The sequence below is a fragment of the Rana temporaria genome, chromosome 8, assembly GCF_905171775.1.
Source record: "Rana temporaria chromosome 8, aRanTem1.1, whole genome shotgun sequence".
In the NCBI taxonomy this organism is placed as follows: domain Eukaryota; kingdom Metazoa; phylum Chordata; class Amphibia; order Anura; family Ranidae; genus Rana; species Rana temporaria.
The window spans coordinates 39,903,843-39,926,238 of NC_053496.1; the positions used below are offsets into that span (position 1 = coordinate 39,903,843).

Here is a 22,396-nt window from a genome sequence, read left to right on the forward strand (position 1 = left end):
GTCTTAAAAATGATGCGATCCGGAAAAACTTGAAAAAAGGGGACCCTAATAGATAGGGCCTCGAGTTCGCTCACTCTCCTGGCAGTAGTGATCGCTACTAAAAACACTGTTTTGAGAGTGATCACTTTTAAACTACATTTGTCTAAAGGCTCAAATGGTTCTACTGTAAAGGCTTGAAGAACCAATGAGAGATCCCAAACTGGGAAGTTGGAGGTTTTAACAGGTCTCCGTCTACTCAAAGCCTTAAAAAATCTAGAGACCCAAGGGTCAAATGCTAGTTGTTTTTCAAAAAATACACTTAGCGCTGACACCTGACCCTTCAGCGTGCTAGTTGCCAACCCTTTATCAGCTCCAGCTTGAAGAAATTCTAAAACAGCCACAGAGCTGTTGACACTGAATGAGCTTTCTGCACACCAGATGTTAAACCGTTTCCACACTTTTTGGTAAATGGCTTGCGTCTCCTTCTTTCTACAGCTTAGGAGTGTTTCAACCAAGCGTTCTGAAAACCCTTTGCCCCTCAGCAGCTCTTCCTCAGAAGCCAGGCTGCCAGGTTCCATCTCTCTACCTGCGGGCAGCAGATTGGACCCTGCAAAAGGAGATCCTCCCGAATTGGTAGAATCCAAGGAGATTCTATCGATAGATTTTTTAGGATAGAGAACCATGGTCTCCTGGGCCAATGAGGTGCGATGAGAATGAGTGTTGTGTTCTCCCCCTGCAGTTTCCTCAGGACTGCTGGTATTAGAACCGGAGGGGGGAAAGCATAACACCTGGAGAACTTCCAGGTTTGGGCCAGAGCGTCCACCGCCAGAGCTCCATCCCATCTGTTTAGGGAAAAAAAGAGCCGAGTTTTGGCATTTTCTCTTGAGGCGAATAAATCCACCTCCGGAAGACCCCATCTTTGAGTGATCGCTCTGAAAACTTCCTGATTCAGAACCCAATCGCCCTCCCTCAGTTTCTTCCTGCTGAGGAAGTCTGCGACCTGATTTAATTCTCCCTTCAGATGTATGGCTGAGAGGGACAAGACATTGGCCTCCGCCCATATGAGAATAGATTTTGTCAGATCCCATAAGGACTTGCTCCTGGTGCCCCCCTGCTTGTTGACATAAGCTACTGCCGAGGAGTTGTCTGTCCTGATTCGAACATGCTGTCCCTGCAGCTCCTTCTGAAAGGCTTTGAGGGCTAACTCTATCGCTTTTAGTTCTCTCCAATTCGAAGATTTTTGCGAGTCCTCTTTTGCCCAGCGACCCTGTGTCAGAAGGGAGTCCAGGTGTGCTCCCCAACCGGAGCCACTGGCATCTGTTGTCACTGTTCTGGAAATCGGGGAGATCCAATCCAGGCCCTGTAAAAGGTTCGCCCCCTTCCTCCACCACCAAAGGGACCTCTTGATGTGAACCGGTATGGATATCAGGGAATCCAAGGATTCCGGTTTGTGGTCCCAAATGTTCAGTATGAACAGTTGTAGAGGTCGGAAATGCAGACCCGCCCACTGCACTGCAGGAAGACAAGATGTTAATAACCCCAGAGCTGACATGACTTTCCTTATCGGAAGCTGGCAACTGCTCTGAAGAAGTGATATTACGTTGTCCACCTTCTGAACTTTTTCTATTGGGAGAAAAGTCATCTGTCTGGTTGAGTCCAGTACATATCCCAGAAAAGTGACTCTTTGGGAGGGTGTCAGGCTGGATTTTTCCAGATTGAGTAACCAACCTAGGTTCTCCAGAATCCCCTTTGCAACCTGGAGGTCCTGGGACAACCGTGTCGGAGAGTCTGCAAAGAATAGCAGATCGTCCAGGTAAGCTATCACCAGGATGCCCTTGAGACGTAGAAAGGCTAGTACCTCCACCATCACTTTGGTGAATATGCGGGGGGAAGAGGAGAGCCCGAAGGGGAGTGCTTTGAATTGCAGGTGAAACATCCCCTCTCTGGACCTCACGGCCAGTCTGAGAAATCTCTGATGGCATTCCGCTATTGGGATGTGTAGGTAGGCATCCTTTAAATCTATGGATGCCATGAAGCAGTTCGGAAGGAGGAGTGTCCTCACGGAATAGATGGAATCCATCCGAAACCGTTTGTACGTGACCGAGGTGTTTAGAGGTTTTAAATTCAGTATAAGCCTGAATTTCCCTGAAGGCTTGCGGACCACAAATATGTGGGAGTAGAAGCCCTTTCCTATCTCCTCCGATGGAACCCGAACTACCACCTCCTGATCCTCCAACTCCTGAAGAGAGGAGATCAGAGCCACAGATTTCTCTTTGCATTGGGGCAAATTGGTGACTAAGAGTCTGGATGGGGGGGGACTTGAGAACTCTAGTCTGTACCCTCTCCTTATGATCCCCAGCACAAATTGGTTGCTGGTGATCGTCTCCCATTGTGGGAGAAAGGCCCCCAACCTTCCTCCCACCTTGACTCCGTCATTGAGGTTTTTGGGGCTGTTCAGGAGCACGAAAAAGTGCCCCGGCACGGCCTTTCCCTTTTGGTCCCCAAAACTTTTTCTTTCCCTCAGGTTTGGGGACTTCCACCTTCTTTTGGGTCCAGAATTTTTTCTTTGTCTGTCCCCCAAATTTTTTCTTTAAGGGGAAAGCCTTCTTCTTGTCGGCTGTACGATCTAAGACAGCCTCCAAGCCTGGCCCAAATAATAAGTCTCCTGTAAGGGGGATCCCGCACAATTTAACCTTTGAGGCGCTATCCCCCTGCCATGTCTTGAGCCAGAGAGCTCTTCTTGCAGAATTAGATAGAGCTGCAGATCTGGCAGACATGCGGATTGACTCTGCTGAGGCGTCCGCTACATACCGTACGCCACTCAGTAAAGTTGGAAAAGAGGAAAGTATAGTCTCTTTTGGCGTTCCGGCCTCAATATGTGCCTTAATTTGTAAGAGCCAATGCTCTAAATTACGGGCCACCACTGTTGCTGCCATAGCTGGCTTAAGGTTCCCCTGGGAAGCATCCCAGGACTTTTTTAATAGCGAATCCATCCGCCTGTCCATGGGGTCTGAAAGGACCCCATGTCCTCAAACGCCAAGTCCGTATGTCGGGATACCTGCGAAAAGGCGGCATCTAGTTTGGGGGATTTGTTCCACACTGAAGCCTCCTCTTCAGAAAAAGGAAACCTCCTCTTCAAAGAGTTTGAGAAGAAAGGTTTCCTCTCTGGGTCCTGCCATTCTTTTTTGATGGCATTGACCAGTACTTCATGGACTGGAAAAACCCTTTTCTTTTGTTCTCCCAAACCACTGTACATCTGGTCATGGAGTGACAGTGTCTTTTTCTCCTCAACTATCCCTAAAGTAGCGTGGATAGTTTCCAATAACTCTTCCACCTCTTCAAGGGAAAGCTTGTAGCGAGAGACCTTTGAGGACCCTGCCTCTGTCTTCTCACTATCTGACTCCTCTTGGGAGCTAGAAGCGGCACTGTCTTGCTCCTCCTCAGCATCCTCTCTGATATCCGCAGGTTTCTCTCTACTCCCAGAGGGAAGAACCTCAGGATTCGGTGGAATTACCTGTTGCGCTACAGAAGGGCTGCTTTGGGGCAATTGAAAATTAGCAAAAATATCTTTAAACGATTGAAAGGTGCCAGAAAGCTCTTTCATAGAAGCTGCTAATTCAGATGCCTGCTCTGCCTCCCTTTCTTTAACCAGCCCCTCAATACATCTCCTGCAAAGTGCTTTGTTCCAACTCTCACTAAGTGAAGATCTGCAGGAAGGGCATTTCTTCCTGCTGTGGGCTGATTTTTCTGTGGATTTCTGAAAAACACAGAAGAAAGTGGAGGCTAGATTAAAAGAGAGACCAGCGCATAACACAGGTAACCACCAGGAGTGTTCTAGGACCAACCACCACCAGGGTTCCAGACACACTACACTAACAAACTCCCCGACCACCAGGAGAAGAAAACAAAAAAATCACCAGTGAAGCTGTACAACATGATAAGGGAACACCACCCCAGGGTTCTCCTTACCTTAGAGTGGCTGGTGCTGTCGTCATCCGGAGGTGCACGGGAAGCCTCTGCTTCCGACATCTCGCTGAGGAATGTGGTCGCGACTGCCTGCCAAAACGCCGACCCTACGGCTGAGAAGAGAGAGGCCGCACCAGCCCAGCGTCAGGCCTTTTCACACTGCAGCGTCCGGGACCAGTGACGCGTATCCGGCGGAAGTGCCCGCCCCCCCCGGAACTGACGTCACTCGTCATCCGGTCCGGCCCAGCTCCTGGCCGACTGTGAAATCTCACAGGGAGCGTGCACCCCGCCTGCAGCGCCACCCCTGTGCGTTGAGTGAATAGGCCTCCGCGGCTGAATCCACCCCAGGAATGTCCGCGGGACGCTACACGGCGATGTCCTGGGTAAGTGACTTCCCCAGTCAACCAGGACGCCATGCGTTTAAAAAATAGCCCTGAGCCCAGGGAGAACAGGTCCCCCCTCTCAGGAAAACTGGCCTCAGCTTCCCCAGCTGTCTGGCCCTTGGCCCCCAGCGGTGTCTCCCCTCCGGAGGAAACACCATAAAACTGAGGAGCTGAGGGAGGATGAGGCTTAAATTCTTAATTGGAAGGCGGTGTTTCCTGTGAGGGGAGGAGCCTGTGTCTCTCTACAGTACCTGTCCTGAAAGACGAACAGGGAAAGTGAGTACACCCCTAACATTTTTATAATTATCATCTCTTGATGTGACAACACTGAAAAAATGACACTTTGCTACAAAGTACTGAGTGTACAGCTTGTATAACAGTGTAAATTTGCTGTCCCCTCAAAACAACAACACACAGCCATTAATGTTTAAACCGCTGTCAACAAAAGTGAGTACACCCCTAAGTGAAAATATCCAAATTGGGCCCAATTAGCCATTTTCCCTCCCCAGTGTCATGTGACTCAGTGTTACAAGGTCTCGGGTGTGAATGGGGAGCAGGTGTGTTAAATTTGGTGTTATTGCTCTCACTCTCCCATACTGGTCACTGGAAGTTCAACATGGCACCTCATGGCAAAGAACATTTTTTTGTCTGTTCAGCTGATCTCCTGCAGACACTACCTATCTACATGCACTAGCAACGGATGCATGGCATTTGTCAGCTTAGGTTTACATGTGGTTTACTGGCACCTGCGTTTGTGCGGGCACAGGAGCCAATTTCTTTGAATGGGCAGCTGTACTTGTGGGAAACAGGGAAAAAGGTCCCTAAAACCTTTAAAAAACAAAAAACAAAACACTGCACCTGCACAGAAATCCCATGGCGCTATGGACTGCAGTTTTCAATGTGTGGAGGTGACATTAAGAACTCTATTTAGCCTGAGCTATGCCTTCAGGAAGCGGTCAAAGCAGACAACCAATCATGGGCAGCGGAGGCTGCCCCTTGTATACGTGTCAGGGTGGATTTTTTTTTAATAAAATGCTTTTGGAGAAAAAAAAAATCTATCGAAAGATTTTCCATTTTAGATACATTAATAATTGAATTCATTCAGCATGAAATGGAGCTTATATAGCATGAGGCTGTATATTCTGCAATATTACATTTTTTGGCAAACTCATTTAATAAATCCAAGCTCTTCTACAAGCTAGAGAAATGATAGTCACTGCCCCAGGTGGGTATGTGGATGAATCCGTGTCCTCTCAGAGAAACCCAGGTGCTGGCAATGCACAAAGCAAATGTAGAAAGAAATGTTTGGACAGCCGCACTCTGAAGAAACCTCTCGGTTGCCTTTTATTGGTAAAAGTTTTCAAACACCACACATCACAGCAAGAAATAGGGGTATACAGTTGACGCGTTTCACACTATTGATTAGTGCTTACTCATATGAGTAAAAAACGCAGCAAAACTCTACGCTCAGGTGTGAATGCAGCCTAAAACTTTCACGGTTTCCTCCTGCCAAGTTGGAAACATTTAATTAGCACAAAGGTGTCCGTTTATGAAGCAGTGAATTCTATTCACTGCTTCGTTCTCCGGCTATCACAGTGAAGATTTTTCTCCTCTGTGTGCCGGTTTATCAAGCGGAGAAGATCACTTCACCCTCGGAGGAGTGAAGTGATCTTCCAACGCTTCGAACACTGGAGAACGGGCCCTGATACTGGAATCTCGTGAGACCCTACGCGATTACAGTACAAGAAATTCACAGAAATACAGAGATGTCAGTTTATTGAGAAGTGATAAATTATCACCGCTCATTACACTGACAGACCGCATGGCCAATGTAATTAAAATAACGAGTCCCCCTACATAATATGTATACACACACACACACACACACACACATACACATATATATATATATATATATATATATATATATATATATATATATATATATATATATATATATATATATATATATATATATATATATATATATATATATATATATATATATATATATATATATATATATATATATATATATACACATACATATATATACATATATACACACACACACACATATACATATACATATACACACACACACACACACACACACACACACACCAGGGCTGTGGAGTCGGAGTCGAGGGAAATTTTGGGTACCTGGAGTCGGAGTCGGCAAACAATGCACCGACTCCGACTAAATTTAGATTGGAATAAAAAAAAAAAAGCAAGTTTAAATGTCCCAATTCACAAAAAGTTATAATTAATGACTTCTCTACTGTAAGAATAACGACCAATGCATGCAGTGCATGCATTGGTGACCGTGAAGAAGCATGCTTTTCATGTGCTTCACTATATGGCACGCAACGCACAATTAGGAGCTGCAATACTTATACTTTCCATAGTGTTGTGTTCTGCTTTTACAGGGAACGCAGCGTCCATGTGTAACCTAGCCTCTCACTAATAAGGGGTTAAATAAATGTTTTTTGCAGGACTAGAGAGTGAGACACTTGTATAAGTGAAGGGAATGGAGGGCCAATAGTTCAAGACTGAAGCTGTAAACCATTGGAAAAACTGCTGTCATTTAGCTAAGGCTATAAAAACTTATAAACTCCGATTGTTAGCTTAAACTTTAAAAACATGACTATGGGATTCTCCTAGGAAAATCATGTTTTAGAATAAATGCCCCTTCCTGGATCCTCCCACTGCCCTATCTTCAGCAGCAGATAAGCACACAAAGGAGAAAGCAGCAGCCAAACTACCTCTCTAAGATTATTTTCAGCCCTAAAAATAATAAAGTCTGACTTAAGAGCCTCTATGAAAGAGGATCTGGCAGAGGCAATTCTCTTCCTTAGAACTCTACATTGAATTGATTAGCATTTGCTAAGCCTATAACTACATTCAAGATTAATATAAACCATTTCTAGGTTTTACAGATTTTGTTTTTGGTTCATTATAGATAAGCTTTGTTTTTGTTCTAAAACAACCAAATAATGTGGTTTGTATTTTTGAACTGGTAAAGATCCTGTTCCTGATGTTTATGCCTGCTGCTACTATCCAGCCACTTGATTGATTAATATTTTTTTTTTTATATAAAACTTTGTTTTCATTGTGTTTGTCTTTTGCTTAAACTGTGCAATACAGTAGACTGTTGGCTTCCCAGCCAGTAGTCCTGTGGTAGGTTGCGTTTCTTTCCCTCAAGGAATGTATAAAATACATTTGCATAATACAGAGGAGTCGGAAGTACATAAAACTGAGGAGTCGGAGTATTTATCTACCGACTCCACAGCCCTGATATATATACACACACACACACACACACACACACACACATTATACATATTGTATGTATGTATATATATGTATACACATAAATATTACAGGGGGACATGGTTACAGTGTTGGGGGGTCTGAACGAGGTAGAAGGAAGTTAAAAATCTTCCTCCTCAGAACCCCCGGGATTCCCTCTTCACCAGCTCTGAGATGGTGAGTCGGGGAGTGTGAATTCTGACACAGATCGCCAGTGAAGAGCTCAGATCACAGCTTCATAAACTGGCCGTTACTGTGTCAGTCTATGAGACTTCTCTGTGTGTAGAGATAATCTGCGGGAGAACAAATTCAAACACTTCTCCCCCGATTATCACTGTTTCATAAACTGTTTCTGGGCTGTGATCACTGGTGATCCCTGGGATCACCGCTCTTCACTGCTTCATAAACGGACACCTTAGTGTTTGGTGGGTCACTTATTGTTTTTGTTAAGTCTTTCAGACCCCATTTTTTGTTTTTTCCTTAGATTGCACTGATTATTGCTTCTTTGGGGGGGGGGGGGAGCGCAGATTATCCACACTTTACATTATTGTATGATCGCCACACATTCCTGGAATAAAGCCTGTCCCATGCAACTGCCAGAAGAAAAAAGTAGAGGAACCTTTTGCAAGGTCACCATACCAGCCTAATGTCTAAGATAATTGTACATGCACCCAATGGGCTCTACTAACATTATGCTCAATAAGCAGCTTTCTCCTTAAGTGCCATTCTTGGACACACAGCATTTCCACAGCACCCTACACAGTTGTTGGTAAGCTTTATTGATTTGACCCATTAATCTGAAAAAGTCTTAGCATCTGTGTTAGAAATAGTCAAATACTACAATGCTAAGCGACATGGCCTGTACAAATGCAAACCTAAGGCAAGCAAAGTTCCTTCTCCAAAAAGAAAACAGCCCGATGGTACCTGGAAATCCCCCCAATGCTCACACAGGGTATGCATGCATGTAGTTTACCTAGTGTGTCTGGCAGGTCCAAGAGCTCGTTGTGCTGCAGATCCAAGTTGGTTATCTGAGTGCAGTTCCCGATCTCTTTCGGAAGATGTTCCAGCTGATTGTGAGCGACATCCAGTGTGATGAGGTTACACAATTGCCCTGCAAAGACCACAAAACACAGACAATAAATACACATCCAGCTTCTTATGACCCAACACCCCCTTACCTAGTACAAATGTTGTCAATCAGTAAGGTTGATGTGTCATACCAGAAAGGCAACAAACTGGAAAAAAGTTTGTGGCCATGTAACTAGCACACACAAGCTTGTTGGTGGTCTCATTCCAAAACTATAGTCATCAACCACCATCATGACCAGGCCATTTTTTTTTTTTTTTTTTTTTTTAACGTAAAGTTTAGATTTCAAAACATAAAAGTAGTGGTACAATCTCATTGACCATACACAAAGCACCCAACATCGCTAAAATCCTAAAAACAATAATAGTGGCCTGGGCTCTGTGTAGGATACTGGGGTTCCTCCACATCAAACGGGTCAAATCACGACTATTTGGAGCTGGCTTTGTGCACAGGGGGGCACTCATGATAGAACAGAAAATGGCCTTCCCCAAATGGTTTCCACATGCTGGAAAGCAAAAACTATGGTTTTGTAGGCTGCAGCTAAAGTGCGTGCTTGCTTGCTGCAGCAAGTTGCTAAAAAGTTGGATTGCGCTGGGAGACTATTACTTACAATATCTAAATACAGTCTGTGCTGGAGGGAGAGGTGGGCAGAGGGAGATTATCATGAAGGTCCTTGTTCAGGCACTTCCTGTTATGGGGTGACAACGCTTTGTTCCTGTATCCAAATTGCGCTCCTGCAAGATTGCCCCGTCATATGCAGTCTACAAGCAGCCATGCCGATACATTGCTCTGCCACAGTCCTCTGTTCGAAAGCCGATCCACAGCAAAAATGTGCAGCCAGTGTTAAAGTGCATGAAAACAAAAGAAGTGGCTAAAATTGGTTGCGGGGGGGTGGGGGGTTTGATCAGCGGCACTGAGATGTAGAAAAGGAAGGGGAAAAAACGAAACAGGAACTCAAGACTCAGCAATGGTTTTGGAGAGGCATTGTACAGCAACAAGATTACCAGAGAAATTTGCACTTTCATGGCTTACCTACAAATGCCAGAAGAGCGATTTGTAGCAGAGCACAATGCTGTAGTTCTAGTTTAATTTATAGCAACGACAATCGTTTCTTAGAGGCAGATTGCTAGCGACTCCACTGATTAAAATCACTAGCTACAAATCACCGTTGATTGTGGGCATTAGCAATTTTTTAACAGAAATTCATCTTTTTGGACATGTAGAGAAATGTCACAGCTCCATGCCTGCATTGAAGATCCTCCATGCGGGTACGGACCAAAGGAAACCCAACTGCACTACATGAACTTTATAGGAAAGCAAGAAGTTGCACACCAATGACGTCAGATCACATCCAAATTTATTAGATCAGGATACAACTCCATTTTTTAGTGACATATAAAGAATAAGTTAACCTTTGGGAACATGTTCCTTCCATTTTTAGGCTCATGCAGCCTCTCCCCAACCTCCTAATTGTGACAGCGAGCCGGGGGATCTCCTCTCTGCACCCGCAGTCATAATTTGAAAGTGATGTGGCCATACAGGGCTCCACCCACACAGTAAAGGCATGCATTCGGAGATCTGTGAATGAACTACAAGTACTGATAGGCTTTGTGGATGACAGCTTGTAGTTCTCAATTAACTTCCAGGGAGCTGCAAAGCGCTTCTTGCAATTTGATTCTTCCTGTCATTCAGTAGCCGACTGCCTGTGGATAGACAGCTACACAGTTTGCAGGGTCCCGAGATTGCACCTATGATCTGCTGATCGCAGGTGCAATGCTTTTTTACAGGCTCCAAAGATAACAAAAAGAAAAAGAAAAAGAAAGAAAGAACGCACATTGCTTTTTTTTTTAGAAAAGGTGAACTTCCCTTTGGACCAGCCTGGTCCAACCAAACCGTTAACTACACTGACATATGCAGTGGGTGTCAGAGCTGTATATAGACTCTGCTACATACAGTATACAGAGGGCTGTGTTCGAGCAGTGGGATTGGAGCTTCCAAATCCCACTCCTGGAACAAAATCGTTTCGGGCCGAGTACTGCTCAGTCATTCACAGGAAGCTTTGTATTCTATGAATAAATACAAAGTTTCTTATGATTGGCTGAGGCTGAGAGAAGGGTGGATGACATCAGGCCAATCAAAGGAATCTCTGCATATCATTCATAGAATACAAAGCTTTTGCGGGAGAGGGACAGGAACTTCCGGTCCCATTACTGGAATACATCGCTGTATACGGTTTGTAGTGGAGGGTACATACCAATTATACAGTTGGTGCATCGCTTAATGAAGTGAAAAGTTAAAGTGGATGTAAACCCCAAAATATTGTTTTTTTGAGGTCACAATGTACAGTATAAGATTTCCTATCATCTGTGCCCAGTCTTGCCAGACAGAGTTAATCCAGCTCTGAGCAATCCTCTTTTATTGTTCAGTGAAATACAACAGACTTCCAGATAAAAACCAAAGTCCTTGCTTCTAAAAAAAAAGTGCACAATTCACATCTCCTCCCCTGTGTTTTGATTAAATGTTTTCAAAATATGGGGTGAGTCACAGTTCAGTGCCATGAGAAAATGCAACAGCCATCAGAATATACATGGAGCTGGAGGGAAGAGGGGAGGGGGATGTGAATTGAGCACTTTTTCCAGAAGCTGGGTATGTCTGCAAGCAGTGCACGAGATATGTAAATAACCTGTCACTCAAGAAAGGACTATGGTTTTTATCTGCAAGTCTGTTTTATTTCCCCGAACAATAAAAAGAGGATTGCTCAGAGCTGGATTAACTCTGTGTGTGCAAGACTGGGCACAGATGATAGGAAATCTTATTCTCTACATTGTGACGTAAAAAAAAATAAAAAAATTGCCAACTTCGAATTCTTTAAACGTCGAAAGTGGCTGGCCTGGGTGGGGTTGTGCGACTTCCTACTGAGCAAGTTATTCTGCGTTCTAAAAATCACCTATGTGACATGGCCCTTTAGGTCTTTCAGTTAGCATGTACATGTGCTGCAATGGTCAATTCAGCCTACGTGTTTTATTAAGTGTGGTGTCTATGTGACTAAATAATGTATTCAAGGATTATGGTAATCACCAGATTATATACAAACTTCAATTTGCCTTTAAACTCGATGTAAACATACCTGCTGTGCTCACATTTTTGGCTTATCCTTCAGCAACATTGCATACAACCACAATGCAATTCCTGCTGATTCTTTTTAGCAAAGTTCCTGGTTTGAAAGACCTATATTATATTTACTTATTCCTAGCGATAATGTTAAGAAAGCTGAAGCCATGTCAAGATAAAACAAAAATAATCTCAGCAGTAAACTAAAGCAATAAAAAGGATAGCACTTACTATTGCTTTTAAGATAAACTTGGACGCAACAGCCGTGAAGGTCAAAAATATATTCACAGTAGTCATGTAGATTTGCCATCAGCACTGTATGATACACCTACATATGCTCTGTGTATACAACGGGGTCATTCTGAACGCCACGCATTCCTGAACGCTGCATTCTGAGCGCCACGCATTCCTGAACCCTGCGCATTCTGAGCGCCACGCATTCCTGAACCCTGCGCATTCTGAGCGCCACGCATTCCTGAACCCTGCGCATTCTGAGCGCCACGCATTCCTGAACCCTGCGCATTCTGAGCGCCACGCATTCCTGAACCCTGCGCATTCTGAGCGCCACGCATTCCTGAACCCTGCGCATTCTGAGCACCACGCATTCCTGAACCCTGCGCATTCTGAGCACCACGCATTCCTGAACCCTGCGCATTCTGAGCACCACGCATTCCTGAACCCTGCGCATTCTGAGCACCACGCATTCCTGAACCCTGCGCATTCTGAGCACCACGCATTCCTGAACACCACGCATTCCTGAACACCACGCATTCTGAGCACCACGCATTCTGAGCACCACGCATTCTGAGCACCACGCATTCTGAGCACCACGCATTCTGAGCACCACGCATTCTGAGCACCACGCATTCTGAGCACCACGCATTCTGAGCACCACGCATTCTGAGCACCACGCATTCTGAGCACCACGCATTCCTGAACACCACGCATTCTGAGCACCACGCATTCCTGAACCCTGCGCATTCTGAGCACCACGCATTCCTGAACCCTGCACATTCTGAGCACCACGCATTCCTGAATGCTGCATTCTGAGCACCACGCTTTCCTGAATGCTGCATTCTGAGCACCACGCATTCCTGAATGCTGTATTCCTGAACGCTGCATTCTGCGCACCACGCATTCCTGAACGCTGCATTCTGTGCACCACGCATTCCTGAACGCTGCATTCTGCGCACCACGCATTCCTGAACGCTGCATTCTGAGCACCACACATTCCTGAATGCTGTATTCCTGAACGCTGCATTCTGCGCACCACGCATTCCTGAACGCTGCATTCTGTGCACCACGCATTCCTGAACGCTGCATTCTGCGCACCACGCATTCCTGAACGCTGCATTCTGCGCACCACGCATTCCTGAACGCTGCATTCTGAGCACCACGCATTCCTGAACGCTGCATTCTGAGCACCACGCATTCCTGAGAAAAATCACACCTTCAATTTGCCTTTCAAAACAATGTAAACATACCTGATGTGCTCACATTTTTGGCTTATCCTTCAGCAACATTGCATACAACCACAATTCAATTCCTGCTGATTCTTTTTAGCAAAGTTCCTGGTTTGAAAGACCTATATTATATTTACTTATTCCTAGCGATAATGTTAAGAAAGCTAAAGCCATGTCAAGATAAAAAAAATCTCAGCAGTAAACTAAAGCAATAAAAGGATAGCACTTACTATTGCTTTTAAGATAAACTTGGACATAACAGCCGTGAAGGTCAAAAATCTATTCACAGTAGCCATGTAGATTTTCCATCAGCACTGTACATATGCTCCTACATTATGCTTTGTGTATATAAACAGGGTCATTATCTAGCTTTAAAATTACACAATAAAATGTCCAAAAGTTTGGAGACATAAGACCATCACACCTATATGAGACATGCCATTCCAAAAACCCTGTATGAAGTTGTCCCCCTTTGTGGATATCACAACCTCCACGCTACTGGGAAGGCTTTCCACAAAATTCTGGAGCAAGTCTAAGGCCTCTTTCACACTGGGCGGATCAGAATCACTTGACATTTAGGAGAAAGATCAAAACCCATCTCTTTTGAGTTCAAAGGAGAAATGGACAAACGAGCGCCCAGAGGCGATTTAAATCGCATGTGCAGCGCTATATAAGTTTTTCACTCACTCGTATCTGCCAACCCCACCACCAATGTCATCCTATCAGTCAGACAATCGACAGCCGGGCGAGAGGACACACAGTCTGATAACTGCCTCTTGCCCTGCAAAATGATAGTACTGTTCAGGAGAGGCAGAGATTTACAGGGGCCACTGTGATATTAGACAAGAAAAGGGGGCCATGACTGCAAGTGGAACAGTGATTGCTAGGGGCGCAGTAATGTAAAAGGGCACTGTAAAGGGGACTGCACTGTAATCCTTATAGTGCCCCCTTTACAATGCAGTCCACATTACATTCATTTAAAGGGGACTGCACTTTAAAACAGGAATTTAATGTAGAGGGGGGCTGTGATGTAAAAGAGAACCAAGGACACTATGACATAGCTGTGGACTAACTTTGTGAATACTCCCCTGGAAAAATGGTCAGCCACTAAACCGGTCGCTGGTGCCAAAAAGGTTGGGGACCACTGCTCTACAGGAGTCAGGACCCAAGCAAATAGCTGAAGAATCTTTCCTTCTGCATAAATACAAGAGGACCCAACGTAAAATCTCTGAAATCTGAAGATGAAAAAAATGTTTTCCGATAGAGAAAAGCTGACAGACTTAAGCTTTCTGGGGCCAAACACTCAAGTCTAGCTGGGAATGTGCACCCAAAAAATGAAAGACCAAACTCATGAAAGTGAATAGATCCCGAGTTGTGCACAAGATTTAACAAAAAAAAATCTTTAGCTTTGCATTCTTCCTGGAATCAAATAAACCCATTTCTGCCTGCTCACTTTGTGACACAATCATGTTGAAAAGGTCTTTGTTCAGGAAACATTCGTTTTCTCCAGGACCCCCAAACTCAGGAAATCGACAATGACATTTACACTTCCTTTGAGGTGGACTGCTGAATGCAAGCAAAGGTTTTCTTTGGGAGCAGCAGAGAATTCTTAAAAGTCTTTGAATGGAAAGTACAGGACCTTCTACTGAAAATGTAGCCAATGTAATACAACATAACTAATTTGAATCTCTGCAGACCTACATTCCCTGCTTTAGATGTGGGTAGAGGCGACTAAAGCTTCAAGAAAAATATATCTTTATCACTTGCCGACCAAGGTACGTCATATGATGTCCTTGGCTTTGAGTGGGGATATCTGAATGATGCCGGCATCTGCAGGCATCACATTTTTTTTAGCCAGCGATTCTCTGCACCGTAAGAACAATCAAGCGGCTGTTTAGCTGCTTGATTTTTCTCACAGGCGGCGGGAGGGGACATCCCCCCTCCCACTAATCTCTGATGCTTCTACCAGCTTGCCCGTTGGATTGGCGATGCGGAGAAGGAATCTGCCACCGGCGGAAGTTCACCATAGAGAATACCTGTGACTAGATGATCCCCAGCAGTCTCTGACTTGCGGAGGAGAGATCTGGGGTCTTATTGATTTTAAGGTAAAATCCGCCATACAACTACAAGTCCCTGCAAATATTTATCTTAGAGCGAACAAACCGCTCTGGACAATCTTGCATTTGTTTTGTTTGTTTTTTGCCCACAAAGAGGTCTTAGTCAAAGCTCAAAAATCCAGAGTGAACAAAAACCAAACTGGGAAGGTAAACTAAAGAACTTGTTCAATAGCTTTAAAATACTAAATAAGTCTGGAGTGGGACTGCTGGAAAAGTCCTGGAAAAGAAATAGCTGGACTACGTGAAATATAGCAGAACCAAAATATATTAAATAGAAGAACTAAAATGTAAACTTTACATTTTAGATATAATAAGAGTGTTAGAGCTCTTGTCAAGTCCCCCCCCCCCCCCCATCATCTGAGTCCCATTAAAGTGACATGTCCTTTACTTCCTGTCCCATAGTCAGAAAGAAAAAGAAAAAAAAAGGAAGCAAGAGGAAATCCCTAAAAAGTAAAGAAATCTTTGGTTGTCACCCAAACTAGTGTGCTCATTGGGAGATTGTTGCTGTGTGTGTGTGTGTGTGTGGCCCCCCCAGGGCCGGTACAAGGCAGGGGCAGGAGGAGCCACTGCCCTGGGCGGAGTTTGGAAGGGGGCGCAAAACACTAGAGCCTCATGCTTTGTCTCAGCCTCTGCGTTGCTAATTCTGTCCAAAAGCACCACTGAGAATGTGCTCTTACCTGCTGCAGGCTTCCCCAGAAAGAACACTCTCCTGGGCACACGTTTTCCTGACAGGCTGGGCGGTTGGATCGGGACAGTGAGAGCTCCAGACAGGTGGGTAGAGCAGACAGCACAGCAGTACACTGCAGCCCCGATCATCACTGCCCAGCAGACATCGGAGGTTTTCTCTCTCCTTGCACAGACTTAAGATAAGGGGAGACAGATAACAGACTGCTTTTCTCCTCCTGTGAGTCCCGACCAGTTCTGCTATCCACACTATGCAATGCTGTGCTGTAAACCTGTGCTGACCCTTGCAGCGCAGGTTTACTAGTGAAAGTGAAAGTAAAATGTTTATATATAGGTTAGAAATATACTGGGACTTTTCAGGCTGTACATAGATTTATTGCACACACACTGTATTCTAATTAAAATCATGCATTTTAATAAAATATAGTGTGCATGTGGAATACATCTATGTAGCAATGGAAAAATTCTAGTATATTTTTAACCAAACAGCAAGTGATGGGATGCAGCCCAACTGCAGCAAAGTAAAAAAGTCCACTCTGCAGTGTTGGAGGAAAGCTTGTACTTGCTCCAGCCAGCTGCAGTGCTCTCCCCCTCCACCCAAAGCCTCAGCATCATCATACCATGCAGGAACATTAACCCTGTATGGTAGGATGAGGCTGGAGTGTGACCACAGCCACTCACAATTCACCCAGGAAGGAGCTCCACAGAACCAATCACAGCACTGGGAGAGCCTACTGGAGCAAGGAATAAGATAAAGATGGGTACACACTAGGGTTGTCCCGATACCGAGCATTTGCCCTGAGTACTTGTACTCGGGGCAAATGCTCCACCGCTGACTGCCCAGGTATTGGGTGAAGCATCGATCAGTGCAGTGGGAGAGTTTTAAGCACTGATCTCCCTGTATAGGTTTCAAAGTCCGGCTTTCAGCTGCTTAAGTGAAATCAGCGGTGATCGGTACTTGTAACTCTCCCACACACGATCACCACTGACTGTCACCGCATCCTCCTCCAGTCCCCTTCTGTTCTGCTGCTCTGCTGCTGTCCCCCTCCATGCTTCTCCGTGTTCCCCTCCATGCTTCTCCGTGTCCCCCTCCATGCTGCTGTCCCCCTCTCTTCTCCTCCGTGCTGCTGTCCCCATTTCCGTGTCCCCCTCTCTTCTCCTCCGTGTCCCCCTCCATGCTGCTGTCCCCCTCTCTTCTCCTCCGTGCTGCTGTCCCCATTTCCGTGTCCCCCTCTCTTCTCCTCCGTGTCCCCCTCCATGCTGCTGTCCCCCTCTCTTCTCCTCCGTGCTGCTGTCCCCATTTCCGTGTCCCCCTCTCTTCTCCTCCGTGTCCCCCTCCATACTGCTGTCCTCCTCTCTTCTCTCCCTCCGTGCTGCAGTCCCACTCCGTGCTGCTGTTCTCCTCCATGCTGCTTTCCTCCTCTCTTCTATCCCTTCATGATGCAGTCCCCCTCCGTGCTGCTGTTCTCCTCCGTGTCCCCCTCGGTGCTGTGGTCCTCCTCTCTTCTCTCCCTCCGTGCTGCAGTCCCACTCCGTGCTGCTGTTCTCCTCCATGCTGCTTTCCTCCTCTCTTCTATCCCTTCGTGCTGCAGTCCCCCTCCGTGCTGCTGTTCTCCTCCGTGTCCCCCTCGGTGCTGTGGTCCTCCTCTCTTCTCTCCCTCCGTGCTGCAGTCCCACTCTGTGCTGCTGTTCTCCTCCATGCTGCTTTCCTCCTCTCTTCTATCCCTTCGTGCTGCAGTCCCCCTCCGTGCTGCTGTTCTCCTCCGTGTCCCTCTCAGTGCTGCGGTCCTCCTCTCTTCTCTCCCTCCATGCTGCTGTCCCCCTCTCTTCTCCTCCGACTTTGATTCTTTCTTAAAAACGGGGGGGGGGGGCGCAGTTTGCCATCTTCGCCCTGGGCACCAAATGGCCTTGTCCCAGCACTGGGCCCCCCATTGGGCAGATTAGACAAACACCTGACAGATGTTCCAATCCCTCTCCACCACATCCACAACTAAAAACTTATTTTTATACACCAGAAAGGGAAAAACACAGTCTAAAAAACGTATAGCCAACAAGACTTGGTCTTGACACGTTGGATGGGATCTTTCCCCCATATCATCAGCTAGAGAAAAGTCTAAGTTTATGGAGTCTTCTTTAAAGGGTCACTAAAGGATTTTTTTTTTTTTGCTGAAATGACTGTTTACAGGGTATAGAGACAAAAAAATTGACCGATTCCTTTTAAAAATGATTACAAATAGATAAAAAATCAATCATATAATGTGCCTGTAGGTTAGTTTCACTTTTAAACTGGTTTCATGTTTATGTGAACTAGAGAGACACACAGAACAAAAACAAACAAATCCAGGGCAGTGTTTTGTTTTTAAAATGAATCTGATTGGTTCTGTTAAGTTTTAGACACACAGTAAGGACAGCTTAGACCTACAGTGAAAAGCTCCCAGTATGATGGTTATAAGGAAAACGACAACCAGGAAGTGTGGAGATCAGAGCAGAATTACAGCCACTTCAAAGCAAAAACGAACAATAAGGACATGAAACCAGGACTGCAGTAAGGTAAAGGAAGCTATTTAGCTAAAAAAAAAATCCTTTAGTGATCCTTTAAGTGGTTCTAATGTCTCAAGGCTTAACTAAACCCAGGACCCTGCATTCACTATATCTGGTCTCCCACAGCACAAAGAACATGGAAATGCAATTATTTTAGTAAATATAAAATGTTAAATTCCTTTTCTCATCAGCAGTATATAGCAGTTGTGTGACTTCTATCAGTGTCTGGTTAAAGGTTGTAGAAGGAGTTTTCATTCTCCCCCGATTGTCCCAAGAGGCTGTAGGAACCCTGAACCTCTGTCTGGACAGTGCTGCTACAAATCTTTAGCAATACTCACCAAACTGAGCGTTTGCAGCTTAGCCCCAAGGCTCTCTTATATCAACAGATAGATTGGGGACAGTGGAAGAAGGGGATCAGAGAACACAGGATCAAACAGCCTTTATACACAAAGCGGAGGAATAACCCCCAAGATTCCACAGTGCCAGTACCAGCATGCTTTACTGCATATAGAGACTAATTTTACTGTTGTGGGTTTAGTAACACTAAATGCTTTCTATGCATTAAGGTAAAAAAACTTCCCTTCTGCAGGAGCTCCTTAGCACCCCCCCATTCTTATCGGAGCCCAATCTGATCCAGTGGCTTGCACATTGATTGGGACCATCGGCTCCTGCTGCTGTCAAACAAATGATGTGACAGGGGCTGGGCCAAGTCGCCCGGTCTGTGTCAATTAGATGCAGACTGGGCGGCCTGGAAATGAGAAAGCATGGGTGCCCCCATGAAACGTGGCTTCCATGGGAGCACTCGCCAAAGAGAAGGGGACTGAAGCACCAGCGGGAGACCCCAGAAAAGGAGGATCGGGCCTGCTCTGTGGAAAAGCATTGCACAGATCAGGCAAGTACAAAAGGTTTGTCTTTAAGGTGAAGGTTCAATGTCGCTTCAAAAATACCTTTGGCTAATGCATGGGTCTTCAAACTACGGCCCTCCAGTTGTTCAGGAACTACAATTCCCATCATGCCTATGAATGTCAGAGTTTTACAATGCCTCATGGGATGTGTAGTTCCGCAACAGCTGGAGGGCCGTAGTTTGAGGATCCCTGGGCTAATGGATCATGCTAACTGTTTGAAGGATAAAGGACTTTGGAGTTGGCATATAAGGTGCTCCTACATTGGTATTGGGTCCCTGCCCGAATTGCTCATGCCAATCCATCCTACAGTGACCGCTGCTTCTGAGGTTGTGGCCATCGGGGTGATGCCGTTCATATATGGTGGAAATGTCCTAGACTGACTGGCTTCTGGTCCCATGTGTTCGGCCTCTTATTTACATTGTTTCATCTGCTCATACCAAAAGAAGCCAGGTTTGCCTTATTACTAGGGTTGTCCCGATACCAGTATTTGCGGGAGTACTTATACTCCCGCAAATGCCCCCGATGCCTGAATAGAATACTTGCCCCCCCCGCCACATACCGCAAAGCGGCCGCGTTAATCAGCGTGCGGGGAACATTACAGGCAACTTTTGTTTGAATAGCTGTCCATTCCTTGCCACGCCGTGTATAGACACTCCCCCTTGCTCGGGATTGGACAGATCCGTCCAATCCCGAGCAAGGGGGAGTGTCTATACACGGCGTGGCAAGGAATGGACAGCTATTCAAACGAAAGTTGCCTGTAATGTTCCCCGCACGCTGATTAATGCGGCAGCGGCATCATCATCTACTAGGTATGGGGGACATGGCTGGATATATGTGGGGGGAAACGGCTGGATATATGTGGGGGGAAACGGCTGGATATATGTGGGGGGACACGGCTGGATATATGTGGGGGGACACGGCTGGATATATGTGGGGGGACACGGCTGGATATATGTGGGGGGACACGGCTGGATATATGTGGGGGGACACGGCTGGATATATGTGGGGGGACACGGCTGGATATATGTGGGGGGACACGGCTGGATATATGTGGGGGGACACGGCTGCATTTGGGGACACATTTAAAAAAAAAAAAAAAAAAAAAAGTATCGGTACTTGTACTCGGTCCTAAAAAAGTGGTATCGGGACAACCCTACTTATTACACTGCCCAATTCTGGGCTTATTCGCCTATCAACAGAAACTTGCTTCCTAACCGTTTGTCAGCCAAAACAACAATTACCCAAGCTTGGGAAAATAAAAAATCTGTTCCCTTTCAGGGGGAGAGAGAACGCATGACCGTGTTGATGCTTAACAAACAGATGTCGAGCATCCGTAGTGACTTTCATGCCAAGTTTCTCACAATGTGGGAACCATGGCTGTCGTATGCCTTTCCTACCTTGCCCCCAGCCAGCTTTGGCCGCCTGCGACGTACGCTCCCGATTAAACCGAGCCCTTAAACCCCCCCCCCCCCTCCATTTCTAATTTTCTAGCTTCACTCCCCCTCTTAGACCCCTCCTCTTTTCTAGCTTCCTAGTCAGTTGGTGCGCAAGCTCCTTTCCTCTAGCCTTACCTTTTAGATCCCTATAGGCTAATATTGCACCACATTTTGGATTATGGAACCCATAGTTGTGGGGAGCCTCTCCGGGACCCCTTCGTCCTCATGGGCCCACAAACACGCTGATTCATTGCCGTCATGTTGGCTCTTGTTTCTTCTGATCATGCAGCACCTCATTTTTTTACTTCCGTGTAAGCCAACTCTTATTACTCCTTTAATGCTAGCCCCCACATGAGCATAACTTTTGCATGTTCACCATTTGTTAAAACCAAAAACTATTGATAAAGATGGACAACCCAAAAAGTGCTTCTATCCGGGACCCCAGTGGGTATAGGGCAAAAGTGATGTCAGCTTGGCGGCGGACTGCCTCTATGTCTCCTCCAGCCCTGTGAGCACCACAAGCGGCCGTGGTTTTTCATTTGACATGCAAGATATATCATGTACATGCAACGTGTGAGTTGTGATAACTTTAATAAAATGCTTGTTTGCCCATTGCTGCACTCCTTAGATGGCGTCAAGGATGCGGCGAAATTTCGGCTGCCGAAACATATCTGCCGAAAGAAAAAAAACATGCCGATAATAGAGCCAAAAATGGGGTGGGGCCATGCCCATGGAGCGACCCGGAACAGGGGCGTCGTTCTGGGGCGCCCCAGTCTAGTCCTCTCCTCCCCCCCTCCCTCCGAGTGTCACAGAGCTTAAAGGGGTGGTTCACCCTAAAAACTACTTTTTCTTATTCCACTGCCCCCCCACATTACAATCCGATTAAGGCTCTTATTATTTTTTTCATGCTGTACATACCTTAGTACAGCATATTCACCCGTGCATCCGGGTTGCGAGTCCCGCGGGAGTGGGCGTTCCTCACATGCTGGTGATTGACGTTTTGCCCAAAAACGAGCTCCCCCTGTCGCGTAAGCCGCGTCATGGTTGGCGAAAGGAGCCGAACGGCGAGTCGGCGCTATACTGCGCATGCGCATCGCCGTTCGGCTCCTTTCGCCAATCGTGACGCGGCTTACGCGACGGGGGGGGGGGGGGGGGAGCTCGTTTTTGGGCAAATGTCAATCACACACATGTGAGAAACGCCCACTCCCGCGGGACTCGCAACCCGGATGCACGGGTGAATATGCTGTACTAAGGTATGTACAGCATGAAAAAAATAATAAGAGCCTTAATCGGATTGTAATGTGGGGGGGCAGTGGAATAAGAAAAAGTAGTTTTTAGGGTGAACCACCGTTTAACTACACAGACAATAACAATGTCCCGGCTCCTGTGACAGGCGGCACACCAATCCAATG

General features: G+C 46.0%; 1 protein-coding gene across 1 annotated transcript in view; it reads right to left on the reverse strand.

Annotated features, from left to right (window-relative positions):
- SHOC2 (SHOC2 leucine rich repeat scaffold protein) overlaps nt 1-22,396 on the reverse strand; it is a 94,386-nt gene that overhangs the window by 30,777 nt on the left and 41,213 nt on the right. Inside the window, exon 3 of the mRNA XM_040361633.1 lies at nt 8,614-8,751. Coding sequence (XP_040217567.1) covers nt 8,614-8,751 — 138 coding nt within the window. The remainder of the gene's footprint in view (nt 1-8,613; nt 8,752-22,396) is intronic.